This window comes from Haliotis rubra, unplaced genomic scaffold, assembly GCF_003918875.1.
Source record: "Haliotis rubra isolate DU_JTF1 unplaced genomic scaffold, ASM391887v1 Scf1573, whole genome shotgun sequence".
NCBI classification, from domain to species: domain Eukaryota; kingdom Metazoa; phylum Mollusca; class Gastropoda; order Lepetellida; family Haliotidae; genus Haliotis; species Haliotis rubra.
Window position 1 is genome coordinate 27,179 of NW_025765529.1, and position 21,700 is coordinate 48,878.

General features: G+C 41.0%; 1 protein-coding gene across 1 annotated transcript; it reads left to right on the forward strand.

Moving 5' to 3' along the window:
* The first annotated feature begins 4,494 nt into the window (after positions 1-4,494).
* On the forward strand, positions 4,495-20,864 carry LOC124271112 (gamma-aminobutyric acid type B receptor subunit 2-like). The gene is made up of 8 exons (XM_046706180.1): positions 4,495-4,689; positions 5,245-5,362; positions 6,649-6,756; positions 7,865-7,987; positions 10,323-10,466; positions 16,683-16,871; positions 17,996-18,133; positions 19,877-20,864. Exons 1-8 carry the CDS (start codon positions 4,523-4,525, stop codon positions 19,955-19,957), a joined length of 1,068 nt encoding a protein of 355 aa, XP_046562136.1. The 5' UTR covers positions 4,495-4,522; the 3' UTR covers positions 19,958-20,864.
* Positions 20,865-21,700: the final 836 nt, after the last annotated feature.

The window sequence follows — 21,700 nt, forward strand, 5'->3', positions numbered from 1 at the left end:
ACTGTGAACATCAGAGTCAAGAAAAGATCGAGGAATGTTGTCACGTACCGGAAATAGAAAAACGTTGACATTAAGTCTCACGGTGAAGATATATCAACAGCATGTGTCAGTTACCAAGGCATGTCTGTTTCTGGCGCTGTGGACATGTACGCTTCACTTCTCCGACAGGTAGCGGACCAACATGCACCTGTCAAAACCTGTACCATCACAACCCATCCGGAGTCTCCGTGGTATAATGATAACATCCGTGCTGCAAAGAGACAGAGGCGGAAGCTGGAACGTCAGTATAGGAGAACTAAATTGACCATCCACAACCAGATGCATAGTGAACAGTGTAATGCATTAGCATTACTGTTTGAGGCTGCAAAATCAAACTTCTATAAAGACGCCATTAATACAGCTACTGGATAGAAGGAAGTGTTCAGAATTGCCAACAGCTTGTTGTTTAAAAGGAACTCTCTTGTTCTCCCATCTCACACATCTATTGATGAACTGGCTAATCGGTTTTCGGGCTTCTTCACTTACAAGATCAACATCATACGCTAATCCTTCAAATATCACCATGATGCCGCGAAAGTTCCAGTAATCACGAACTCCCTTTCCTTGTCCTCGTTTAGATCTGTGACGGAAGATGAAATGTCCAAACTTGTCTCCAAATGTCCAGCGAAATCATGTTTGCTTAACCCATTACGAACGTGGCTCTTGAAACAAACCATTCAATCTCTTCTTCCTATCTGGACGTATATCACCAACAGTTCGCTAAGCCAAGGTATAATGCCTGATACAACAATTATCTCTCCCCTCATAAAGAAGAAGAATCTCGATCACGAACTGTTAAGAAACTACAGACCAATATCCAATTTAACATTCATTTCTAAGCTGATTGAGCGCATTGTTGCTTCTCAATTCAGAGACCATATGAGCAGAAACAGCTTCTATGAAGAGTGCCAATCTGCCTACCGATACTTCCACAGCTTGGAAACTGCGTTGCTGAAGGTTCAGAACGACATCTTAAGAGGCATAGACACCGATGGAGCGGTCATTCTTGTATTGCTGGATCTCTCAGCTGCTTTTGACACTGTTGACCATTCTGTGCTACTCTTGAAAACAGGTTCAATGTCAAAGATATTGCATTAAGGTGGTTTGTCTCCTACTTAACAGACCGAAGGCAGGGAGTTGTCATCCAGGGTGAAGGGTCAGAGGCAACGTACTTGAAGCTTGGAGTGCCTCGGGGCTCCGTCCTAGGCCCCCTACTTTTCACATGCTACACATCTTCCCTCGGTGGAATTGTAGGGTCTTACAACTTAAGTATGCACCTCTATGCTGATGACACGCAAGTCTACTTATCCTTCAAGCCATCTGACGCATCTTCAACCAAGTTCTCCTTTTCAAGAGTAGAAGAATGTGTTGATTGTATCAAGAGTTGGATGTCATCGAACTATCTTAAATTAAATGATGATAAAACTGAGCTCATTGTGTTCCACCCTCTTCGACTTCAGAAAAATCTTCTGCTTCCACAGTTTTGCATCGGTGAATCTGCAATAAAAATGCGCCCACGTGTTCGCAATCTTGGTGTAATCTTTGACTCTGCCCTCAGCATGGAACCCCATGTTCGCAATGTCTGTCGCCAATGTTATTTCCATCTGTGCAACATTGGTATGATCCGTCGATACCTGGATTTGAAATCTGCACAAGCTCTAGTTCAAGCATATGTAACATCCCGCTTGGACTATTGTAACTCTTTGCTGTCTGGTGTGCCAAAACAAGTCCTCTACAGGCTACAGAAGGCACAAAATTCAGCCGCACGATTGATCTGTCAAATTAAAAGTACTGAACACACCTCTCCTGCCCTCAAAGTTCTACATTGGCTTCCAAATCGCTTCAGAATCGACTACAAAATCCTGCTCCTTGTTTTCAAGTGTTTAAACGGTCTAGCTCCAAAATACCTCTCGGATCTCCTGACACCATATCACCCAACCAGATCACTCCGCTCAAGGGACCAGTCTCTCCTTGAAATACCACAAACTACAACTAAGTCATATGGGGACAGGTCTTTCTCTAGAGCAGGACCCTTCCTCTGGAACAATTTACCATCCATCCTTCGTTCCGAAACAGAACTGTCAAATTTTAAAAGTGGACTCAAGACGCACCTATTCACCTCTGAACATGGATAAAGTCGACTCAGATAGCGGTTTTGAGCAATTACATTGATAAAAAGCGCTTTACAAATATTTGTATGTATGTATGTATGTATGTATGTATGTATGTATGTATGTATGCATGTATGTATGTATGTATGTATGTATGTATGTATGTATGTATGTATGTATGTATGTATGTATGTATGTATGTATGTATGTGTGTATGTATGTATCGACTGACATGATACGTAGTCATGTGTTATGAGACTTCGTCTCGCACGGACTTTACATTGCATTTCATGGCGCTTAATCATGTGTAACATGACCTCATTTGGCTCTCCATCGTCCCATGTCACTCCATCTGTAACCTATTACTACATGATACTTTTATTTGCGCTTAATCTAATTGTTAACCTGGACTGTGTTAATTATTAAACTCAGTAGACGCTGGAAAACCAAAAACCGTTGTCTGATTGACGTCATCGTACCTTACCCTCGCTCACGCCTTGTTTAAATACACCTGCTTGCTACACCCTTATTACTTGCTTACAGACCTAACATGTGTTGTAGTTCAGCCCCTACTGCGCTGAAATCCATCTTGTCACAGATTACGTTGTCAATGACAACGGCCCCGTCCCAAGAAAACATCTTAGCGCTACGGCGACCATGACGGCCAGCCTTTCCCGGATGGTTTTATGATCGCAAGTCTTATAGACAAGGAGTCATTCGCAAATTGGGGCGGTGGGGTAGCCTGAAGGTTAAAGGGTTCGTTCGTCACGCTGAAGACCCGGGTTCGATTCCCCACAAGGGTGCAATGAGTGAAGCGCATTCCTGGTGGCTACCTCCGTGATATTGCTGAATATTGCTAAAAGCGGCGTAAAACTAAACTCACTCACTCACGCTCCCATTTGCAAATGTCTTTGATATAGTATGACCAGAAATTATTGAGAATTTTAGGAATATGTTCAATTGGATTTCTAGTATAAACAACCTTGACCAGCTATCAAGTGCTTGGTTTCATTCAAGAGAGACAACTCCGTTAATCCTTTTTCATTAGTTTGTGAAGAGTTATTCCCCTTTGTTTACTTGCTAGCAGACGACATTTTCAGTGATCCTCAGTATGGATGATTTAGAAAAGGGGAAGTTGATTTTAGAGTATTATAACAAGGACATCAGATCAGCTTAAGTGATTTCAAGTAGAACAAGCATCCCTTTGTCCACTGTTTATCGTGTTTTGAAAAATATTGCAAATGGATATGGCATTGAGCACCAGGGAGGCGCAGGTAGGCCCAGAAAATTGACTGTCGGTGACAGGAGGCAGCTTGGTATTCTTGTTTCTAAAAACAAACGAAGGAGTTTAGAAAACTTAAGGCTGGATATGATTGATAGAGGAACTGTGGCTGTCTGTAAGGAGACAATTAGAACTGAGCTGCATACAATGGGTTGGCAGAAAAGTCGAGGAATTCCATCACCGATCATGAAACCTGAACAAAAGGAGCGAAGGTTGAACTGGTGCTTACAGCATAGAAATTTTAACTGGGACAATGTGATTTTCTCAGATGAAAGTTCTGTGTGGCTGTTTCCTAATACACTCAAATTCTTGACCAAACAAACTAAAAAACCTTTGTATCAGCGCCCAAAATACTGTCCGAAATTTAACGTGTGGGGTGGCATATCTGTGTTAGGGGCAACGCCCCTCTGTGTATTTGAAAGGAATATGAACAGTGAGCGGTACACAGATATTCTCGAGGAACATTTACTTCCATCTGCTCACGTGTTCTATGGAAATGTTTGGATTTTCCAGCAGGACGACCCAAAACATCGTTCAAAGCATTCACAGGCCTGGTTTCGGACCCAAAATATGACATTATTAGATTGGCCAAGCTATAGCCCTGACCTAAATCCAATAGAAAATGTTTGGGGACTTATGAAGGAAAGTGTCAAAAAAAAAAATCTGACAAATATTGCTGAAATGAAAGAAGAGGTGGTTCGATATTGGGACAGCATGGACCACGACTTTCTAACTTCTTTGATCAGTAGTATGCCCCGCCGCATTGAAGCCTGCATTGCTGCCCATGGTGACTTGACAAAATACTAACTGTTCACCTGTCTTTGAATCTTGAGTTATGTTCTGCTAATATTCACATTAATACGTGAGTAATGAGTGAAAAAAATATATAAAATTACAATCTTTAAATTCTCAATAATTTCTGGTTATATATGTGGCCACCTGCTTATCCCTTATCTACCAATTAATCATTTCTTGTATTATTGAAAGTGAGTGTGTTTTCTCCCAACTCCATTTTGCAGTCATACTTTAAACCATAAAGCTCTGTTGTCCAATTATAAAACTCACACTGTTTTGAAAGATATGTTCCGTAATGTCTACTGTTCTAGGTGGAAAGATACCGAAGGATTCCTTGACGATCTATCTGACGACTACCCGCCTGTCCTTCTCTTTGTATCTGTCCATATGCTGCATCTCGGCGCTCGGCATCGCCCTCAGCATATTCTTCCTTGCCTTCAACATTCATTATAGAAAGATACGGTGAGACTATTCTCTGTGCATCCAGAACCGTGTCCTGCACTGAGACTTTCGAGCTCCAAATCCATAACTTATTAAACTGAGACATTGTATTTACAGTCAGTTACAGTGAGACGCTGAAGCTCAAAATTCACAATTGGTTACACTGAGACATATGCGATCTCCAGTGTACCGTCTCGAGCTGGACCTGTAATCTACACATGGTTAAAAGGAGACATTCGATCTTTAGAGTGAGGCTTACGATATAGACTTGCTTAAACTGACACTTTCACACAAACTGTAGTTGGTTTAACGGAGGCTTTGGGGATGCAGTTTGCCGAGTTTTCATCTGCAGTTGGGTAAACTGGAACATTTGAATGTAAATACACACTTGGTTGAACTGTAACTTTTCAATCCATGATGAAAATACTTAACCCTTCAAGCTGAGCTCATATATACGCTGGGGTGAAGTTTTGCTACTGCATGTCTCTCACATCTCATGATAATTAGAAACTTTTAAGTATTTATTCTCAAGCCTATTCTCACGCTTGATGTATACTTTCTTCTATGTTCTACCAGCATTGTGAAGATGTCGTCGCCTCGCCTGAACAACGTCATCCTTTTCGGTTGTGTACTCCTCTACATCACAGTGTTCTTAGAGCAGACAAATAATGAGCTTGTGCCAGCCCTGTGTCTTGTAAGTAGACATTACTTTCTTCACTGAATCTCCTGGCACCACACCATCACTTTCCAAATCGCTAAACCTATGCTTGTGTCGTAAGTATATATAGCCATTGACAGCAGGTGTGAAATATCTGACAAAATTGACTTCATGCCTGCCACTATTAGAGATGGTGTCCAAACGATCTTAGCGCTACGACTGTTGTGTGTCTATGTTAAATGAAGGGGTTAAGATCACCTTGTCGCTACGATACCTTTGCGCAATGAGACACCGATCTACAAAACTGCAAATGGATTGAGATGTAGGTCTCATACGCGTACCAGTTTGGTAATTCTTGAATAGGGATTCGAACCCACAGCAATAGGGTTCTGGCCTACACAAGGGACGCAACTCTGTATTGCGAAATGCGGCACCTGGACCCTTACGCCACTCGTTTGAGATCATATGAGGCGAGCATTTGGTCCTGAAAACATTGGACACTGGCAGCGCTGAGGTATGGCTGTCTCCTTAGGAATGAGCTTAATCTAATAGTAATCATCACTTTCAGGAATGGCTTTATCTCACTATATTGCATTACTGTTAAGAGACACTGCGAAGATTTCGGGTCAGAACAGATCCATTGTACACCATGCTTGTCTTGATGGGGTCGGTTAGTCAGTCTCTGTTCCTCGCTGGCACATAACGATATCCATCCTATAGTCAATGATTTGCCACTAACAAACTCCACTGTTGTCTCCACCCCCTCAGGATTCTAGATTAAACTAGGTCTTGTTAATGGCGTGTGATGGTACTGTTCTGAACGTTGCTCCTGATATCAACCACTGATTTACCTCGTCCTGATTCCATTACACACGTGGTAACTTAAGTATTGCTATCAATTACACGGCATCTCAGTAACCTCTTTACTTTGACATATAAACTGTTACTGGTTGTTGTTAATATGCTATCGTGGAATAACATTGTTCTGAGAGTGCGTGTGTGTGTGTGTGTGTGTGTGTGAGAGAGAGAGAGAGAGAGAGAGAGAGTAGGTGAGTGAGTGAGTGAATGTTAGATGAACACGAGAGAAGGATTTTATGGATATATATTGTCAGAACCAGTCTGTATCATTCTTCTGAAAAACAAGTCGGAATTAGCTCCGAAACGTCTCGCCTAACAAACGAAAAGTAATTGCCGTCAAAAAAAGTCTTTGTCTCATGTTCATCACTTCCTGATGCCTTCAGAGTACTTGCGTATTGCTGACCGCGGCATTAAACAATATTCGTTCATTCACTGATGCTATGCATTCTCCTTGTGTTTCCCAGTCCAAGGTGTACCTCCTGACGCTGGGCTTCTCCATGGCGTTCGGTGCTTTGTTCGCGAAGACCTGGAGGGTGCACGTTATCTTCACGAACGCCACGAAACAGAAGAAGGTGATCACCTGTCACGGTGTACAGACACCAACGTAACACCAATAACGATTTTAAATGAACCATTAGTTTCCATGGGTTTTCTTTGAAGGAGCCATATCCATTAGAATTTATTCTTACAATCCGGGTGAGGTGAGGTGAAATTGGGTTCAACGTCGTGCTTGGGAATATTTCGCTCATATGACGACGTGCATGCGTGTGTGTGTATGTGCGGCTGCTTGTACCAGCACAGACTTAAGCTGGTTTTATAGTGCTAGCTCACTGAGATACCATGCTGCAGTGAAGCATGAATACCCCACTCAGACACATTATACTGACTCCGAGCCGACCAGTCCTTGTTGTACCCATTAATGCCGAGCGCCAGGCAGGGACCAACATGAACTAGATTTTAACGTCTTTTGGTATGATGCGGTCGGGGATTGAACTCGCGACCTTCCGCTCTCCGGGCGGACGCTCTAACCACTACACCACGTGCACACGGAGGCGGTCGCTTACAATCCGACTTTTTGTCACAGTTCCAAAAGCATATCTCAAGCAACTGACTTGTAGTTGACCAATTTTGAGCAATTACACACTTTTGGAAGACCACACAGAAAACACAACATGGCTGACATATTGGCAATAATACCACAAACAAGTAATAAATCCAAACAATACCCTTCAGTGTCTATTTGGGCCCACAATTGGGACGATTTTTCTAGTTTACTACTATATGAAACGTGCCTCATCTGAAAATATGGCAGGGGACCACGGACGATTACACCTCAGCTTGTGTTGTAAGTATGCAGCTGTAGAATTCGACGTTTGAGCTTGATTTCGATCTCCCTACGCACGTGTTTGGCACGTGCAAACCATCGAAGATGTTTTGACGTTATCTTTTACAAACCAGAAACGTTCTTGCATGGACTGTTTGTCGTCAACACTTATCTTTCTTTTAACATGTATATTTTATCATCCCGGTTGTTTGAAGATAACATATAGCTTAGCTGGAGCGATTATATTTTCAGTAATGACCCATTTCGTTTTGGATTGGAAAGTACTAAGTTAAAAGAGACAGTAAATATTCTTCCATCACAAATATCTATTAATCGATGTTTATTATCCGTCCCAGGTCCTGAAAGACAGTCAACTGTTTATGATGGTCGGAGTCCTGGTGGCAATCAACACAGTGGTTCTACTCAGTTGGACCTTCATTGACCCACTCGAGGTCATTAACAACGACCTTGACCCAGTTGTAAGTAAACGTTCTTGTTGAATACTAAATGACTGGAAATTACCACTAATGGTTGCGTTAGTTATGATAATGATGTTGCTTTGTAATCAAATACTCCGTGTAATAAACTCATGGGCAAAAGAAAGTATAGGTCATTTTGAAGATCAGTAAAACAGAAACAACACAAGATTTGGATTATGTAATAGATGTAATTTGTAGCAAATTCATTTGCACTTTGCTGTGTGTACAAATCATTACCTGGTTGAAAGAACTGAAAGGTGACATTGACATTCAAACAGTCAGGGGGTAAATATCAAAGTTACAATGGTATTCCTTTGACGAATTGCGCACAAAAAAGACAGAAAAGTTTGTTCCAGAACGATCACAACGTCAGTAGCGTGTGTGTCCGCCAGCAGCCTCAATGCACGCTCGTGCACGTTGTCGCATCGATGACGTCAAGCGTCGGATGACTTCATTTGGCAGTCGCTGCCATTCGTCCCTCAGTGCCACTTCCAACTCTTGTCTTGACTGTGGAGGGTGATGACGACCACGAATTTGTCTTCCCAAATGATCCCACAAATGCTCGATCGTATTCATATCTGGTGATCGAGAAGGCCAGGGTAGCACGTTAACGTTATTCTGATTAAGAAAGTTTCTTGTCGCTATTGCTGTATGGGAGTTGCATTGTCTTGCTGAAACAATACACCATTTGGTTGATTGTTCAAGAAAGGTAAGACGACAGGCTGCAAGACTTGATTTCGGTACTCATTAGCATTGAGATTCCCCTGAATAACGACCAAGGGTGTCGTTTGGTCGCCAATAATGCCACCCCACCCCATACCATCACACCATCTCCACCATAGGCATGGACTTGAATGCATGCTGCTGCAAAACGTTCACGCCGTCGCCTGTAAACTCTCTGTCGGCCGTCATTTTTGTGCAGACAAAACCGACTTTCATCGGTGAAGAGGACCCCCACGCCAATCACGCACTTGCCAGCGGTATACCCGTCTTGCCCATTGCAGTCTGTCAAGTCGATGTTGTTGAGTTAGTCTCATTCCACGGACTGGTCGATAGCAACGTATTCCACCTGCTCTCAAACGTCTGAGGACAGTCCTTCGACTGATGCGACGTTCCAACGCTGTTTCGGCCGTTGACGTTTCCGTAACAAATCGATTTCGGAGGTGTATCAGGCGTCTTGCTATCGGCAGTGGCGTACAACCAAATCTTCTTGCAATTCTGACGTTCGTCGCCCCCATATCGGACATCCCTATGGCCCTCTCTGTGTGTTCTGGCGTCAGTTCGAGGGATATTTTTCATGTGTTTTCAGCAGCTGTAATATGACGGGACCGATGCATCGCATTTATACCGAAACTTTGCACGTGCATTACGTGCTAGGAGCATGGAACATGCTTTCTACATTTGTGACGTCATCACTCTCACCGTTCGAACGTGTTGCGTTTTGGCGGTGTATTTACCTTCCCAGTAGTGGGGCCAACATTGCAAGCATGCCTAATTCTCATAACCATGTCAATGACAGTGAAAAAAATAATCTTTCCAGTCCTATACTTTCTTTGGCCCATGAGTTTATAACACCATTGCCGGTGATGTGATCGTCTTTGGTGGATAATGCGACAGAAGTGATCTTGCGACTCTAACAAGAGTAGACTAATATGTTATGAATATTCATTTATGTGGTAATGGGAAAACAGAGTGTCTCAGGTATTAATGTTTAATTCGGCGATTGCTTTGGAGAATGTGTTACTCCTAAATACTCCAAAGACGCTGATAAGCACTTAGGAATCAATGCTTAAATGTGCAAGAGTAATTTCTAGTAATATTTCATAAATGTACGGAAAACGTTTCAATTAATAAAGGCCGATGCTATTGGGAAAATACGAAAACAAAGCCTCGTCCGTCGATTCTCGCCTCTCTCCGGCATCTGACACCGCCGTTCGGCTTTTCCGGAATGACACGGATGGGCATGGTTACAAATCATGAAATAGTCGGTTGTAGTACATGTATTTCAGTTGTATAATTGTGTCATTTAATGTGATGGGAAGTCAAAACAAACGCTGGTCTCAAACTTTGACTATTTAAATTAGTGAGGCTAACGTGCTTGGTTACGGTGCTGACCAACTTTGGGACAAGTTTGGTATTTGATCCCTAGATCTTTGGATCCGGCAATCCCAAGGGAGGCGACCCAACGGCGACTGGGCCAGTAAGGGAGCATCTGCCTGTTGATCAGACTAAGTCAAACTTACCATTGTCACATATTTTAGATTTTTTCTACTGCGTTACCTATATTCTCACACAGTTAGCAAAATATAACAATCTCAAATTCACGTATCCCCAGGTGTACGAAGACAGAGACATCGAAATACGGAGTCACGTGCAGACGTGTACGTCGACCAATCAGATCTACTTTGTTGGTACTCTGTTCGGAATACAGGGGATCCTACTGCTGCTGGGGACTTTCCTCGCCTGGGAAACCCGGAAGGTGAATACACAGTCTGTCATTGATCTAACTGATACGGGGTTGCTCCGTGATATCAATTAATAACTGTACAGTCTTAGCAAATACAAAAAGTATTGATAGAGTAATTACAGCGACAAAACGGAGTTTCTCTGCGAATATAAACCCGTTTGGTCAACTTATGTTTACTCAGTGGTCGCATTGATTGAAAATATGATCACAATGTAGGAGAGAGATTCAATTGGACGCCGACATTTTGATAAGACATGACTGCGCCTGATGTAGAGTAAAATGTATCACAGTGACCAACCCTTTTACATGAAATGGAAATAACTATTTTACCTTGCCTTACAAAGTTACATTACAAACACAAACTTCTGATTGCTTAAGAAGCGGGCGTGTTTGCCATGTAGGCGGCTAACGGAGTCCTCATCGAAATCAGTCGTAACACGTGTTAAGTATCTTGCTAACTCGTATATTTCCGTTTCTGAAATGAACCGATATTTATCCGAATGCATTAGGTAAAGGGAAGTAACACCGTTCGTTCGTTCGTATCGTCTGCTTCTTTCTTAATGAAAGTGCGGACTATTCGAGGCGAGTTGAAATGAGGTTTAACGTTGTACTTGAGAATATTTCGCTTATATGACGACGTGCATGCGTGTGTATATGTGTCTGATTGTACTAGCGGCTTAGGCTTTAGGTTTTATTGTGCTACCTCACCATGCCGCGTTATAAAACCAGCTTAACTGAGTCCATGTCCGATTCAGAATCACAGTGTGATGTCTTTTGATACCATCCCCTACAGATGAAATCAACATCGCACGTGCTTCTCGGTTACCTGGCTGTTACCTAAGCTGTCGCTACTCCCTTGTCACAAATCGTGATAGCGCTAATGAAAACAATTATCGTTTGTGGAACAACATTTTTTATTTTGTAGACCAAACCTACGACAAAATTCCTCAGAGTTGGTCTTACCCACTGATATAATGAACCTGTACTATACACTAACGATATGGTTTTCGCATTTGTACAGAAATACTTTGATCAGAATACTAATGTTGACAGTTAATCTAGAGAAAACTCAAATTATTGTTTTTAGAAGAGGTGAACCCTTAGCGAGAAATAAGAAATGGTTTTATAAAGGTGAACGTGTCTTAACAGTTGATTCATACAGATATCTAGGCATATCTTTTTCATCTTCTTGTAAATTCAATAAATGCATATTAGATTTATCATCTCGGGGTAAAAGGGCACTTCTAGAAGTAGGGTTACTGAGATGTACATCTCCTGAAGACCGGCTCCACATATCACCTTCTGACCAAGATTCCAGTGCGACGTAATCTTTGTTGTACTCACAATGATCTAGCTAACTCTTTTATCGGTCTATATGGACCGGTGCTGTAGCCTAGCTGTTACAACGTACACTCGCCAGGCTCAGGCCCAAGTTCGTTTTCCAACATGGATACAAAGTGTGAAGCCCGTTTCTCGTGTCAACAACACTGGTACCTTTGGGAAACTCCTAAAAGCGTAACATCTCACTCACAACCTATTAGTGCCGGGACGGGTCCAGATTTTCTGTTACCCTACCCTACCCGGATACCCGTAATGTTAATTCCTGACATCAAATTTGTAAGAAATGGCAATATTTTCTTCAGCTCGGAGGCTAAAATGTCGAGTTTTTCAATATCTTAACCATGTATTATTTTCAAAAGAAGTGACTGTAATTTTGTGTAAATCTTCAAAGACAATACAGCCTTTTAATCATGAAAGAATAACATATAGTATTGTTTAATCTATTGGTCACATGATCATAACTGAGACGGGTACCCTGATCCAACTCATTACCCACCAGTCCCGGGTATCCGGGTTACCAGTCCCAGCCCTACTACCTATCTATCGATATATACTGGGCAATAAGGAGGCGTGAAATTAACACCTGTCATTGATTGGCAGGTTTGTATAAGGCGGAAGTGGTCCAAATTGTTCCTTACAAATTATGCACCTTTATGTATTCATAAACAACTGGAAGATCTATCTGCCTAATCATCGCCTTGGTGTGATAAATGTTCACAACATCAACGTCTCTGTCCCATTTTTGGATATGATTAGAAGACAAAGGTTTTCCACTGATCAGTGCATAATTAGTAGGGGAAGTAATCTTCATAATTAGTAGGGGAAGTAATCTTCATAATTAGTAACGATTAATGAACTCTCCTTCCTGCTTGTGCCAATATTGCTGTGTGTACAATATCGGGTTGAAGTCGATAAACGCTATGTAGTTCTGGCAGCATCGCGCTAATTGTTATTGAGTAGATTCTTTTAAATGCCCTCTTAGCTTAGGAGGTTATATTTGGATAGGGTCAATATCGGGTTATGAATCGCGGATTTGAAAGCTATAATCAAAGCTCAAATTTTCCTAATCGTGTTCGTTAGGGTTGGATCTTTCTGAAGGGGTTTGGTGATCACGCCCCATATCATGACATGTGGGTTTTATGTACTGGGTTTCCTCAACATCTTAGAACATTGCTTAAAGCTGATGAAAAGCCTTCTCACTCACTCACTCGTTGTCAGTCGTAAGTGAGTGAGTTTAGTTTTATGCCGCTTTTAGCAATATTCCAGCTATATCATGGCGGGGGACCCCAGAAATGGGCTTCACACACTGTACCCATGTGGGGAATCGAACCCGGGTCTTCAGCGTGACGAGCGAACGCTTTAACCACTAGGCTACTCCATCTCCTTAAGTGAACAAGGAATACACTCAAGCAGCAGAGACCCTAAACCTTCCCATGTATGCACAAACGCTGTGCAAATGAAAAATCGAATAGACCAATGAAATATAACCTGAATCGAGACGTCCCTCTTCAAAAAATGCGTGATATACACGTATCAGTACAAGGGAATACCAGAGTTCATTCCTGGCATATCTGGGGGGTTATATTTCTTATCTTTGTGCCATATGTTAGTACTGACCCGTGTGTGTTTCGTTATCTTTAAAAATTACGAGTGCCACAATTCAAATGAAGGGGCTTTACACTCATTTACTGGAGACTACAGAATCGATCCTTTATGGACATCTACTCTTATGGGCCAATAGAATCGATCCTATATGGACATCTACTCTTATGGGTCAATAGAATCGATCCGTTATGGACATCTACTCGTATGGGCCAATAGAATCGATCCATTATGGACATATACTCGTATTGGCCAATAGAATCGATCCGTTATGGACATCTACTCTTATGGGTCAATAGAATCGATCCGTTATGGACATCTACTCGTATGGGCCAATAGAATCGATCCTTTATGGACATCTACTCGTATGGGCCAACAGAATCGATCCTTTATGGACATCTTCTCTTATGGGTCAATAGAATCGATCCTTTATGGACATCTGCTGTTATGGGTCAATAGAATCGATCCGTTATGGACATCTACTCGTATGGGCCAATAGAATCGATCCGTTATGGACATCTACTCTTATGGACCAATAGAATCGATCCGTTATGGTCATCTACTCGTATGGGCCAATAGAATCGATCCGTTATGGACATCTGCTCTTATGGGCCAATAGAATCGATCCTTTATGGACATCTGCATGTGTCATTGTCAGTATATGATGAGCTCCTAATATATTATCGGATGAAACGAAGGCGATGTGGGTGATCGTTACCCAGATATTCTTTGTATGCTAGTGACCAGTGATGGGACCTGGATTAATTAGCAGCCGAAATATATCAGTCACATTTTAGTTCTACTATATATACAAAAAAAATTCCATAACCTCTGGTACATAACATTTATATTTAATGGTCATACCCATTCGACTTCGCTTAAACTTTCTAAATGAGGAACTGTAGTGCGAGTAGTAAATTTGAAAGTGAGAGACGGTAGGAGGGAATCGGTTAAAATTACGTACTGTATCAACATCCAAATGAGCAAGTTGATGTTTTCAACCCTAAACGTTCCTTGATAGAGGATTCTATTTTCAAATTTCATGAAAAGAAATACTTGAAGGAATAATACCTGTTTATGTGGTCTTTTGATAATTATTCTAGGAATATCGTTGGATCATACGTTTTCGGACAGCAGTGACCACTCGGGCTGTAACGAGGGTTGTTGAGGCGGTAGATTCTTGAATGATGGCTTGACTTTATGACAACTGTTTATAAGTTAGTAACACGTTTTACAATTGTTCGAAGGTTTCGAAGGTTTTTGTATTTTTTCAACTTCCACCAACGGTGGTACATGAGTGAAGTGGAAAAAAACTTATATACATATATGCACCAAGATGGGATTGGATAGATATAATTGAGGCAGGATAATGTACAATACAATATACACATATATTTCTATATACAAGGATGCAATTAGAGAATGATATAAACATTTAATTACATGTATTTATATCTAAACTTCTATTGACACATTTAATAAATTTTGACAAATCTTTAACATATTTAGCTTTCTTTGAACAAAGATCGAGACAACGATTGATGTTCCTAAGTGTCCGGAAACCCATAACATGAGAATTAGTGAAATTGGACTTAAACGCCCCTTTAAAAGTATTTCAACGTAACATTTTAATGGTGGATGATAGCCCGAAGTGATGGAGGTTTTAGCCGTTTAACATATCGTGAAGCTACAGGAACCGGAATGGTACTAAAACAAAACAAAATAAGGATAGATATGGTTTCTGTAAAACAATTGTACTTTACTCATTTGGTTCAATCTGTTAACAATCCTACCTTCAATGTGTTCAGTGCATGCATAACGATTATTCCACGTTCAACAATTAGCCTACAGTAAATCTCATAACGGGAAAAATATTAAGGCATCAGTATATTAATGCTTGTTTACTAAGATACAGGTAATTATTTTATTAACGATGATTAGACTGTATTTGACTAATACAGGTAATGTAACTGTAATTGACAAGACAATGATATATAATAGGTTCAGTGATGAGCACAACTAATAGCACAATACAGTGTCAACATAACCATGACGAAGACCCCAACTTCATCACATAGGTTAACCTTGAGATCGCTAATGAACTTGTTGTAAGTATAACGCAGACTAATTCTGTTTATGAGAAATATTCGAAGACGTTCTCTGTTGATATCGGTTGACCAATACAGATCAATATATACAGTCCATCTGTTTGTGCATGCAGTCATTACCATTGGTCATTATGTGTAATTGCTGGCGAACATCCCGGTATGTTTATGGTAATGGACGAGGAAGTGCTTTATTAAACTCATTATTACATTACTGCGTACTTTACTGGTGCGTAATGGAAAGGTACTTGTGACCTTTCCGTAAATACACTCTTTAACATTTCTTGGAACCGAATTAAACATACGAACCTGGAAATACCTCTGTTAACGATCACAAAGATCAACATATTTAGAGATTGTGTACTTGATAAATGCCGTTAATATATATTAAAATGCCGTTATACATGTGTAAATATACAAACATGGACTTACTACAGTGGAAATAAAAGAAAGTTAAGAAGCCGACATCCACAACATTCTCTTCCACATAACAAGGAATTTGACATCCATAATATTCCCTTCCTTGTAATAAAGAATTTGACATCCGCAAATTCTGATCCTCATAATAAAGACGATGTTGTCCAATTTGACATCCATAAATTCTGCTCATCATAATAAACAATTTGACATCATAATAAACCATAAATTCTTTCCATCATAATAAACAATTTGACATCCATAAATTCTTTCCATCATGATAAACAATTTGACATCAATACATTCTGTCCTTTACACGTTTGTGCATCACTCCTTAAGCCTTGAGTACGGTAATTTCTACGTTCAAGTAAAAGAAGACTATCAGAAGCAAGTCAGTACCAACAATCACCTGATGTTTATATCAAACGCGAACCGTGTGTTCCTCGAAATAACGAAGATGGCATTCGTTATTATCTCCATGCGTTTCATCTATATACCTCGGAGCATCAGTCTATTGAGAAAAGCCCAATGGGTGTAGGTACCAACAATCACCTGATGCGCATGAATTGGTGAAATCAGTCTATTGAGAAAAGCCCAAGGTACGGGTACGATGAAAGAAAATCAGTTTCACGACATAGACGGTATGGCATGTTGCGTACAAGTTTCAACATTATTCAGACAAAATTATTTCTGCATTTTCACCATATATGTTCACAATGAATAATGAACACGATGAGAAGAATCTTCTTGACTTCTTGTACAGGTGAAAATTGATGGTTTGAACGACTCTAAGATGATTGGTCTCTGTATCTACAACGTCATAGTGCTGAGCTTCCTCGGGGCCACCGTCTCCATGACCCTGGGGTCGCAGCTTGACCTCAACTATGCCTTGACCTCGATCATCGTAATCATCGCTACAACCGTGACCATGTGTCTCATTGTTGTACCCAAGGTAAGTAAACCATATCTCATCGTTGTACCCAAGGTAAGTAAACCATATCTCATCGTTGTACCCAAGGTAAGTAAACCATATCTCATCGTTGTACCCAAGGTAAGGTATACCATGTCTTATCGTTGTACCCAAGGTAGGTAAACCATTTCTCATCGTTGTACCCAAGGTGGTATAGTCTTATCGTGTGAGCCCATGGTGTCATTTTATCGGTGGTATACCCTGTCTTATCGTTGAGCCCAAGGTAGGTAAACCATTTCTCATCGTACCCAAGGAAGGTATACCCTGTCCATCGTTGTACCCAAGGTAGGTAAACCATTTCTCATCGTTGAACCCAAGGTAGGTATACCATATCTCATGTTTGTGTCCAAGTTTGGTACACATCATCTGTATGCTCAAAGTAAACCCATTATGTCTCATCCTTGTGCCAAATGTCGAGATATTATAGCATTTGTGCCCGAGATAAGTCTCTATCTCATCTTTCTGCCAAAGGTAGGTACATTTATGTTTCATTTTTCTACCAAAGATAGATGCATTTATATCTTATCTTTGTGCTCAGTGTGACCAAGGTTGGTACACTATATCTCATCTTTATGTCGAAAGGTTGGCAATAATATCTCAGCTTTTTGTCAAAGGTAGGTACAATGTATCTCATCACTGAGTCCTAGCCTGTACGTATTTCGTCATTTTGTTCAAGGCAGTACAGTTTGTCTCTCATGAGTACTCTTGAGTCCTTTGATTACGACGATCTATAAATTTTAGTCTATTCTTCTCATCCATGTTACTCGTGAAGGTCCGGGTTAGAATGTTGATCTTCAGTAACCCATGCTTGTCGTAAGAGCCGACTAACGTGATCGGGATCATTCTCGTTGACTTGGTTGACACATGTCATCGGTTCCCAATTGCGCAGATCGATGCTCATGCTATTGATCACTGGATTGTCTGGTCCAGACCCGATTATTTACAGACAGCCCCCATATAGCTGGAAAATTGCTGAGTGCGGCGTAAAACTAAACTCACTCACTCTCATCCATGTGGGTTCGATTTCCCACAGGGGAAAGTATGTAGACCTAGTCACCGTGCACTCAACTATACATGCGATTCACTATGGCGCTTTCTTGTTCCAGATCATTGCGGTCAGGACAAATAGAGTTGACGTCGTCGAAACTACGACTGCCGCCGCCGCCACTGCCGGTGCAACGAACACCATGCAAAGCAACGTGCACGCCGCTAAAATAAACATTCTGGAGCTCCAACTAAAGGAGGTAAGTAGCGACATACATGTACACCTCTCTGCAAACACTTGGCAGTTTGAATGAACATGTAAGTTTTGTCATTACATGTGTTCCATATTGACGTTGGGAAGAGTGATGAATAGGCACAGGTAGCGGCGGTATAAAAGGTATTGTCCCAGATCGGCTGAGTTTGGCTTCATAGCGAGAATATGATCCTTTATCCGTCCCAACTATAGATGTGCTGGCGAATTTGTCCAAAGTGTTAATTGTCTACGATTCCTTAATTTTCCAAACGTATTCCAAGGTTAACCTGACAAGACGTGGGTTAACTGAGATTATACTTGCATTGAACCAAACTTACTGTGTACTTAAGTGGTAATGAACTAACTAGTACGGTCGTATCCAAGGTGTGCGAGTGATCACATGTCGTTTTTCGTAATGTTTAATCTCTAGCTATGTTGTGTAAAATCAGCCAGAGTTCTTACTCTTCACGATATCTCACAGTGTTCGGTTTGACTGGATGCTCCAGCCTCTCAATGTCACGGCGTGAGTCTGCAAATGCGTTTTACACGTTTCATACAGTGTAGAAATTGAACCCAAACATTCATGAATGTGAGCGAACGTTGTACCATTAAGCTGTCTCATCAATCTGTAAGAAATGATCAGGTCAAAAGTTGAAGTTTCTTGGGATCATGTAACTATTCGCCATCTGAAGTTTCCTCAGTACAAGTATCTATATGAATACACTGCTCTCCAGAGGTCAGTAGAGCTGACCAGTCCAAACGGCATGTCCTTTACATAGCACTACGATGTACAAATATCCTACATTCGAGGTCTCGTGTTTGGCATTGTCCACTCGGTGTCCACTAACTGTCCACCCACTGACTGACATATGTTACCTTCACTGGTCCAAAGATAACATTCTCTGATCATCTTGAAAATATTAATCTTATCTATGAAGTATAAAATTTTACCAACAGAAGGGAATGTTAATTTACTGTTGCTAAGCTCATTTAACTAGTTAGTTGTAAGTATAAGTTATATTCCAAAGTAAGTCCATAGTAATTTATTGTTACTGAACTCATTTGACCAAGGTAAGATGACAACCTAATCAATGTTTATACTGATACTCAACGTATTTATAAATACGTTACTCTCAATTAAAAGTAAGGTGTAAGTACATAAATCAAGTCCACGAGTTCAATGTCATTGTTTTGTTACTCGGCCTTTTAGAAGCAAGTTGAAAACAGCAAGCAAAGTCGACAACCAAATCAATGCTAATGTACTCTTACTGAATTAAATCTACAGTAAAGACTATTACAAGTTAAACACTACAACCAAGTCAGTGCTAATGGTTTGTTACTCAACTTATTCAACAGTAAAGACTATTACAAATTAAACACTACAACCAAGTCAGTGCTAATGGTTTGTTACTCAACTTATTCAACAGTAAAGTCGTATTATCAATTAAAACATGACAACCAGATGAATGCTTGTGTACTGTTACTCAACTCATTTAACAGTAAAGGGTAGGTATCGAGTAAAGATTTCAAGTTAACCGATCAATACTTATTTTCTGTAACTGAATTGACATTGAACAGGGCTGCATATAATTCTGAACATTCTTATTTCTGTATTGTATGTCAATGAAGAGACCAAATACCAAATACCAGTATATCGTCACTGGTAAAAGAAATACTCCCGATAAGCTCAACATACTCACTGTACTGTCGGCTGTAAAGAGGTTTGTATTATTTCACTGACTGGTTTCAGAAAGATAAAGAGATAGAGCAGCTGAAGGAGAAGCTGGATAGAGCTCTTGGTGCGGTGGTGGCCAAAGGAGAAGACGCTTGACCAGTACCAGAGGTCAATGAATACTGGAAGAGGCCAATGCTGAGAACTGGACGATTTCTTTGTTACCAAGAAATATGGCAACGTTGAAATTCTCGACAGGGAACCAGCCTCCTCTTGATTCACATCGAAGTGTACATACTCGCCCTCTGTGTGAGCAAACGAGGGGATGCCGCTCTGAGCCGAAGTCCGCAATATCTTCACGGCGTTCTGTGAGTAATGGAGTTTAGACAGGAAAACCAGAGCAACGATCCGTACCCTCTTGGTTACGTTGAACCGCAGTCATCAAAGTCGCATCTGGTCGAGTTTAGTCCACCTTCACGACCAGTAGCCTGCACCTGTTTAACCTGCACATGGCTTCCAATGTCTTAGGACCCATATATTCTTCCTTCCCGTAAACATTCACACGGATAGCTTAGTACTGAGGACATTGGACCCTAATATACCAGTTAGTCACTTTATAAACACATCAGACATGAAAACTAAATTTACACCTGTGGACTTGAACTTTGTCATGATATACATGGCTCTGCATGGCGTTCATATCCACCTGGACGGTGGGGTAGTCTAGTGGTTAAAGCGGTCGCTCGTCACGCCGAAGACACGGGTTAGATTCCCTCATGGGTACAATGTGTGAAGCCCATTTCTGGTGGCCCCCGCCGTGCTATTGCTGGAATATTGCTAAAAGCAGCGTAAAACCAAACTAACTCACTCATGTCTACCGTACAGAGGCCGCAAACCTGTATGTCCCTTGCCCAGAGAGATACGCCGATGCCAGGTCTCAAATGCTGTACTAGTTTGAAAGTGCTCAATAGTGGTAGCTGTTTCATCATTGTAAATATTGTATTTCTTTGTTCGACCTTCAGAGATTGTGTATTCTTAACGTAATAAAATAATATGCCAGTCTCTAATATATATTTGTATATAGCAAAACAGAAGAACCGAACACGTACATGTAGATATGCATGGTTAACACTTCGTTGTCAGGACAATAATAAAGTAAATGGTTTTAGAAAGAAATGAAATGGGTTTGCTGTTTCATTTAGTATTTGTTCATTTTGCGCGAAGGAAATTTATTACGGCGTCCAACTTTCAATGGAAGTCATTGATCAATTCGCGTGAAGACCATTTCTCGTGTCCCCGCCGTGATATTGCTGGAATGTTGCTAAAATCGGAGTAAACCTAAACTCACTCACTCATTGATCAACACACATGGAACCCATGCTTGTAATAGGCGACAAACGGGATCGGATGTATCACATCGTATCCCAGTTGGGTAGGTCGATTGTGATGATGTCAATCACTTGATTGTCTGGCTCAGACTCACCTACAGACCACCGTCATATAGATGGACAATTGCTGAATGTTATATTAATCAACAACAAACAAACAAATCGCATATTTGTATTTTTCTAAGTGAAAACAAACACAAATATTAATTCTATTCACGCTGATTCGGTGAAGAGATCATTCACCTGACGCATCCGCAGTTACAGAGCGCTATTCTTATGGAGTAGAGGAGCTGCTTTCATGGCAATTGTAACAACTCGAATGGATTTAGTCTTATGACAATCGTCAGCACTCTGATGCAGGTCTGTGTATATTTATGTTATCGACTGTCCCTAGATTGTTTGGATAATTGACGTGGCCTTCAAACAGCATTTAATCATATCGATGTCCACCTACTTGACGGACCTCTTGACCACACACGCGTAAACAGACGACATGGGCGTCGCCACACACCGA

Bases quoted from the DNA above. Each gene is read 5' to 3' on its own strand.
- LOC124271112 (XM_046706180.1), top strand. From the start codon at position 4,523: ATGTCTACTGTTCTAGGTGGAAAGATACCGAAGGATTCCTTGACGATC. The intron at 4,690-5,244 runs GTGAGACTATTC...ATGTTCTACCAG, and splicing joins ATTCATTATAGAAAGATACG to CATTGTGAAGATGTCGTCGC. The intron at 6,757-7,864 runs GTGATCACCTGT...TATCCGTCCCAG, and splicing joins ACGCCACGAAACAGAAGAAG to GTCCTGAAAGACAGTCAACT.